We start from the raw sequence: 7,396 nt of genomic DNA on the forward strand, positions 1-7,396 counted from the left end.
ATTTCACATCTCCTGAAAGAGTACAGAATCTCCGGATCAAAACACAGGTGAAGCAAAAACCAGGGCTGAATCCGAAATCGCCCCTTACACCCTCAAATAGAGCACTATTTAAAGGGACAGCCATTTGTAGTGGTGTCTGAAACCATAGTGGACATTATTGAGTGCACTCATTCAATCCCACATTGCACTGCACTATCGAGTGTACAACCGATGTAGCCTACGCTCAACAGCTGTCCGAAATTCACTCACTCGTTTTATTCACTCCTTCAGCTGAACAGTATCAGTGGACTAACATAGGGACCAACAATAGTGAATGAGGGTTTAGGGTGCCATTTGGTAGAGGGTCATAGAAGCTTTGCTTATGCATGTTGTAGTCTTTGAAAAAAAAAAAAAAAAAAAAAAACGTGATTTTTTCAGCTTTTTGCTCAAAATGTTGCTTTTTTTTTTAAATTAAACTTAACCACATTCAATTTTTGATAAAAAAAAAAGAGAATGAATGAACAAAATATTTTGGGGGCCATAAAAAAATAGTTCATATTTGATACATCAGGCCTTCATGGCTCATATAGTTTGATAGTGAGAATATGGAAATCATACTTGAGGAAGAAAAAAACACCATTTTATTCAGAGCAAAAATATTCAATTTGGTATGATCTTTATATGGTCACAAAGTAAGATGACATTTTGATAGCTTGTAATGTAAATCAATGAGATATAATACTCAGTGGTATAATACTTTAATAAAATGCATATAAATATCAGCTGTCACTTTATAACTGACAATAATATGTCTTAGTAACAGGATATTTAAATGCTTAGTTTTATGATCAAAACTCTGTAGTTTTCAAACATATAATGCTGTGCAATACACTGATGATTGAGAGACGAACAAATAAAAGTTATTCAAAAGCCTGATGGATCATAATTGATACATTTTAACATGATTTTTCTGAAAACTGCTGTATGTGTAAACTATGTATAATCAAGTAAATTAAAGCAAAGTTACTTCAGGCCCAGTAATGAATTTATAATGTTTGTCTTAATCTGACATTTATGAAAATTATTCTGAGATCCCAGTTCAGTTCTATCTTTATTATATCATTCACTGTTGTGTTTGTCATTATGTTTTATTGTTTACTTGTTACCCAAAGTTTTTTTTTTAATATGACGGTATTGAAATTTTATTCTGTAGGACAGAACTCACAAAAACTGAATTAAAACAAGAATAATTATCATTTTAAAATGTCTATTCTAAGCCCTTGCGATCTTTTTGTTTCACACATTGATTATTTACAAAAACCTGTAATAATCTGTTTTTTTTTTTTATATTCTTACAGTGAAATGGATCACAAAAGCTTCAAAACACAGCGAGCCCCAGAGAATCTGAGCTTTAAGGAGCGTCAGCAGCTGTTTTCTTTGGAAATGGTCACTTCAAGTAATTCAAAGTGTCCTGATGAAAAGGCAAACCACTAAGATCATTTTACAGGGCACAAGGCTGAATAGGTCATGATTTGTTTCCAGATCCTCCTGAACCGCATGCGAGTTTTAAAATTGTATACACATAAGGTAAACTCATATAAGATAGGCCACTTTTTCATTTCAGTTACTAAAAAGGTGGCTTAGTTTATCTAAATTCACCACTGCTTTTAACATAGTGCACTATGTCATAGAAATATCCTGTAGGAATGTATTAATAGTGGAAATGGCAGGATGTTTTAGTGAATTTAATTACAGTTGCACTGCTTTTTCATATTTTTCAGTGATAGCAACTTGTACAGCCTTGCCCATAAGGTCAAGATCTTCAAAAATAAATACATACATTGGAAATAAATAACTCTTTATTGCTTAATATAGCATTATTTGTAAGCATCTGCTTTAAAAATATACATTTTCTTATTTTACACCTTATTTTGTTGATGAAACTGCACCACAATTAGTTCCTGCTCTCGGGTTTCAATAGACCCTCGGCGTATGCTTCTTATCTCATTAATGGCGTCGATTCCACTGATTTTCCTGCTCTTCACCAGGTAGCAGGCGAGCATCGTCCCCGTCCGGCCAAAACCATGCAAACAGTGCACCGCAACAGCCTGCCAAAGTCCAGTAGACAAACACAGAGATGCTTAACACATATTTGCAGAACACAGATGTGCATGAAGAATGTTTTACCTGTCCTCTCGCACTGGCCTCCTCCACTATGGACAAGAATCTCTTGATCTGATCAAATGTGGGGGCGCAGAAGTCGTGAATCTTGATATGATGAAGGGTGAGGTCTGGACAGGTGTCGTGGTAAGGAGGTTTGCGCTCGCACAGGTTCACCAGGTGCTTGACGCCGTTGTCCAGCAGGTACTGATAGTGGGCCGTCATTCGTGGCATTGCCAGTCCTGCCACCTTCCCAGGATCCACCCAGGAGAAGTTTGGAGGTTGTGCCGAAGCCATAGTTTTCTCTGTTGCGTGAGTCACATTAAAACATTGGTTAGCACTAAACGAGGCCCACTGTCGCATATCTGCAGGATTGAGGAAAAACTGTCTCATATTTGCAAATCTTTCTGCTAAAGTGCTGTTTGGGCCTGTTATTATAATTAAATCTAAAACCAAAATCATAAAAATAAATAAATGTTAACTGGAGTAAAATATGAAGCTGCTTGCAAAGGCAAGATTTCACATTTTTGTGTATTTTCACGGAGTAGGCTATTTAAATATCTAAAACTGAAATAAAAATGACAGAAACATGCAATAAAAATTAATAAAATGAAAATAAAAACATTTCAAACATTTGCACATGGTTTGTCTTAAAGAACATTAATGCATTACCATTCTGAGACATCGACTTGTATACGAGCCTGTAAGCCTCTTTCACTTCTGATGAATTAGTTTCTGGTCAAACATATATGGCTGAATTAGACTGCTATTATGCCATGTTTACTACAGTAAGTTGACCGATTGGATCTCTGAGCTGGTGTGAGTGAGTGGAGGCAGGGTAATTAGCATTTTTATGCGCAACGTATATTCAATGAAGCAAGGATATAGAGTTACATTCAAGGTATTTTAAGGCATGGAGACTTTTTTTTTTTTTCACAGGAAAAAACATTTAAATATGTCATTTTGGTGATCAAAGATGAGTTTTAAAGTCACCCTGTGGTGAAAGCTGCCTTTTAATAATTTGTATACTTACAAAGGCTTTGAACAACTTTGAAGAACATACAGTTCATCATAATATACATCACATACATAATTCACCCACTATATTGCTAAATATACCCGATTTTTCATATCAACAGAAAAACATACTGGGATAACCTGGCTTCTCTTGAGACTCCCCTGCTTCACAGTAGTTAATGATATGCTAAAGCCCGCCCGCCCGCCCACCCGCAAGGTGGTTTGTGACGTCAGAAACACCAGCGATTTCAAACCACGTTTTTAAGACTGTCTTTTTTTCACTGCAGTTTTAAGGAGAAAATACTCAGCAATGGTGTTGACTTATGAATTTGCACATGGTTTGTCTTAAAACATATTAAAAACACCACATAGACATATAAACAACATTAAAAACTTGATTTTCACCACAGGGGGACTTTAAGATATTCCGTATCCTGTGGCTCCATCTAGTGAGCAATATTAATATCACAGCTTGGGCCCCGAATTATGAGATAATCCTTGAACATTTGTTCCAGTGGTAAAACATTTAAAGAATAACTTGAGTCCGGTTTAAATTTATGAAATATATTTGTAATATAAGCTCAGATGTTATAGTTCAATATACAATATGTGGCAGTTTTATTCTATAGCATATTATTATTATTATAGCACACTACCCTATATTATTACATTTAATAAGCTAAAATAAATTTGAGTATGAGTATAATACAGTAGCAATATAATAACTATGAATAAAATAGCAAATAGTATAGCATAAATTGTAAAATATTATAGTCAATAAAATAAAAAATAGTTCCTGTTGCTCAAAAAGTAAAGGATGACACTAGCGAGTCAAAGGTCATGAGTTGATGATGACCAGATGGATAAAATGCATATCTTAAATGCAATGTGAATGACTTGCAGTTTTCTCCATTTGCTCCTGTGTTCAATGTATATATGAATGATGAAACAGGTTCTAGTATTGTTCAGAAAATACAGTATCCTTTTTTTCCAATTTTCATAAATGTTAAAGATAATTATAAAACAAATGTTTTATAAAAGTTTATAACCTCAAAACGTAAATGAACATAAATATAGCTTTTATATATTTAAATATAACAAAGAAAAAAAAACTTTATTTAATGCGCTCAAATTTATTTAAAGTATCATACTCAGTTTCCGTTAAAACAAACGTCTCAAAATAACGTTGCGAGGCGAGACATGAAAAGACGCCAAAACTAAATAGGCCCACATGAGAACAGAGAACAAGGAAACAACACGGTCCACTAATGATACTAACAAAACATTGTGGAAAACATTTAGTTTATTTGTGTTCCGTGGAAAATGGCATTCGGCGAATCTGCCGCCTCGTTCTAGGAAGCCAGGTAAAATGTTTTGAGTGCACGCGCATGTCCCAATTTAACACGATCCCACAATTTACCCATAACACCTGCTACTTTGACAAATCGTGTATGGTGTGGGACGGTGGGAATGGTACAGGTTAGTTGTCACAAGGAGCGAGAGAGGTTGATCTGCAGCTAAATATTTGAACCTCCGGGGAATCGCCCGTTTTAGGAAAACGCCGAGCAGAGGAGCGTCTGCTGGCAATAAGAGACCGCGAGAGAGATCGTAATAAAACCAGAATCAACAGTGAGAACTGAGGGGGTTGAGATGTTGTAAAGGCGACGCAGAGATGGCGTTACTCAGCAGGTGAGTAAGATATTTTATTAAACATATAAATTGCCATAGCTCTAAAATTCATTGTAAAACATTATCTATTGTGAAGGGTCATTTAATGTCACCATGGTTTAGCTGTGCTGGAATGTATTTTCAAGGAATTAACTGTTACCGTGTCTATTAATGGTTATAGCTAGTTACATCTTCAGCCAGTCCGCTTGTGATCCTCCATCTAAACTGATTATACTACAGCCTAACAGTTAATGTTTCAGTGTTTGTTTAATTATGAGAAAGAACCATATTCATCCGCTGCCGAACCGAAACACAATCAAAACAATGCTCTTCTGCAAAATGAATGCAGTTTTTTTAACCGCTAACGTTAGATAATGTAGCCTACATTTAAATAATATTGTATTGTATAGTGCAATTTATAATGCTAATTTAAATATTATTGTATTTTTTAATGCAATTTTAGAGTTCAAATAATATTGTAATATAATGTAACCACAAAACTATTGCATTGCACATTGTATATCATATATATTATGTCACGTTCTTGGTGTACATGGTAAACTAATCGACTATTTTGATTGCAAATAGAAGTAACGTTAGGCTAATAATTCTCTGTAACGTTACCTTAGTTCAGTGTTGACTCGACGTGGCCCATATCAGTCCACTAAACGGTTCCCTTCTGGACACCCTGATAATCACACACTGCTTCTGTTCTCTAAATACCAATGCATTCATCCATATATTATTTTAGCAAATACAATGTCGTATCTTTGGAACTGACCCCTGCTCGACAGCAGCTGTCGAGTTCGACCATTAGTGGCACATGTCTGTGTGCCACATGCAGGCTCTTCCTCCAGGGGGCGCTCAAGGGCGACAAAGCCGTATCCTCCATTGAACCACATTGAGGTCGGAGTAAGTGTTTTGACTTAGTGCTACTGGAAACATTTATTTTCATGAAACATTTAACTATAATAACCGCAACGACATGTAGTTGATATATAAACAAAAATTCAACTTAGTAATCTCTGTAAAATGAATTAAATTACGTACATTTTACTATAATCATAAACGACTGTGATTGGCCCAGTTCGACCAGCGCTGAGAGAAGTAACAGTTATCACGCAACTAAGACTTCCATGGCTACTGCCTGAATTACTATTCACACGCATACATTGATTCACCTGCACAAAACATAGTGTTTGTCTGAAGTGGGATTCGAACCCACAGTTTCCCATCGTCATTTTTCAGGCGTAAATAATTTTCCAGACCACGGCACTTAACAATGACTTCTGTTGCTACTTTAGAAGGAGCCTGGACAATTATTTACGACCCATTAAGTAATTTAATTAGAACTAAACCTCGACAGTTAAAATAGAAAACTATTTATTCAGACCAAACGTTCTTACGAATATCACTATTTTTGCACTGCGTTCCATGCTAATTGTTGACTACTAATATTAGCATGTGATTAGCATGTAGCATGTCAGGATGGCCGAGCGGTCTAAGGCGCTGCGTTCAGGTCGCAGTCTCCTCTGGAGGCGTGGGTTCGAATCCCACTTCTGACAAACAATGTTTTTGTGCAGGAATCAATGGTTAAAGAAAAACAATGTTTTTGTGCAAGGGCTTTTCAATTGTGCCACGGAGTCCGGACCCACACAATACCACCCTTGTTCTAAGGGACGCTCATCCTAAGCTCCTCAAACTTTTAAATACCGTACATGTTTAGTTTCTTGTGGAAAAGGCCAATTTATTTTGTGAAAAAAATATTATAAATGTCTAAATATTGATTAGAACATATTTAGTTTCTATTAAATTTTATCCAACTCATTGTAGCACTGTACTGTTAGAATTATTTTTTTTATTTGCTCATTTACTTATTTTAGTCCATCTTTTATTTATCTTTTCTATCTAATTTTTATTTAAATAAAATATGTGTATATATACAGTAGTCAACATTTGAAGTGGATCAAAAACCGTTCATCAAAGTTATACTTGAATTTTGAACAATACCCGTTCTTGTCTTAGGACCACTTCGATGAACTTTTTTTGATCCACTTCAAATATTGACTACTATATACATACGTGTGTGTGTGTGTGTGTGTGTATATTATTTACCACCCATTACGTAATTTAATTAGAACTAAACATTGACAGTTAAAATAGAAAACTATTTTGACCAAACGTACTTGCGAATGTCACTATTTTTGCCCTGCGTTTCGTGCTAATTGTTGACTACTAATATTAGCATATATATATATATATATATATATATATATATATATACATATATATACATATACATATATATATATATATATAGAGAGAGAGTTCAGATGCAAAAGGCCTCTAAGTGGCATCTGAAATTTTCTTCTAGAATGATCATTTTTATAAAGCTTGTATATTTAAGTTAAGTAATTTCACTTAAATGACAATTAATAGGTAATTTGCATTGCCATTTAAGTGAAATTATTGAACTTAAATATACAAGCTTGATAAAAATGATCATTCTAGTAGAAAATTTCAGATGGCACTTTTAGAGGCGTTTGCATCTGAACTCTTTATATATTTATTA

At 34.8% G+C, this 7,396-nt stretch overlaps 2 protein-coding genes across 3 annotated transcripts in view; one reads left to right on the forward strand and one right to left on the reverse strand.

Annotated features, from left to right (window-relative positions):
- afdnb (afadin, adherens junction formation factor b) overlaps positions 1 to 1,847 on the forward strand; it is a gene marked incomplete at its 5' end in the record, with an annotated part of 27,637 nt that extends 25,790 nt beyond the window's left edge. The window contains one exon of the mRNA XM_081347839.1: positions 1,338 to 1,847. Coding sequence (XP_081203965.1) covers positions 1,338 to 1,473 — 136 coding nt within the window. The 3' untranslated portion in view covers positions 1,474 to 1,847. The remainder of the gene's footprint in view (positions 1 to 1,337) is intronic.
- dusp23b (dual specificity phosphatase 23b) lies at positions 1,821 to 5,676 on the reverse strand. Of its 2 annotated transcripts, none has more exons than XM_081393876.1 (3): positions 5,449 to 5,676; positions 2,167 to 2,444; positions 1,821 to 2,087 (listed from the first exon to the last, which is right to left on the reverse strand). In XM_081393876.1, the coding sequence occupies exons 2-3, from the start codon at positions 2,434 to 2,436 to the stop codon at positions 1,899 to 1,901; spliced, it is 459 nt and encodes a 152-aa protein (XP_081250002.1). In that variant the 5' UTR covers positions 2,437 to 2,444; positions 5,449 to 5,676; the 3' UTR covers positions 1,821 to 1,898. The 2 variants fall into 2 exon arrangements, with proteins under 2 accessions (XP_081250002.1, XP_081250003.1); XM_081393877.1 differs by lacking the exon at positions 5,449 to 5,676 and adding an exon at positions 4,308 to 4,315.
- Positions 5,677 to 7,396: the final 1,720 nt, after the last annotated feature.

Source organism: Scardinius erythrophthalmus, assembly GCF_964197995.2.
Source record: "Scardinius erythrophthalmus genome assembly, chromosome: 19".
In the NCBI taxonomy this organism is placed as follows: Eukaryota; Metazoa; Chordata; class Actinopteri; order Cypriniformes; family Leuciscidae; genus Scardinius; species Scardinius erythrophthalmus.

Bases quoted from the DNA above. Each gene is read 5' to 3' on its own strand.
- dusp23b (XM_081393876.1), bottom strand. From the start codon at position 2,436: ATGGCTTCGGCACAACCTCCAAACTTCTCCTGGGTGGATCCTGGGAAG. The intron at 2,088-2,166 runs GTAAAACATTCT...GGACTTTGGCAG, and splicing joins AGGCCAGTGCGAGAGGACAG to GCTGTTGCGGTGCACTGTTT.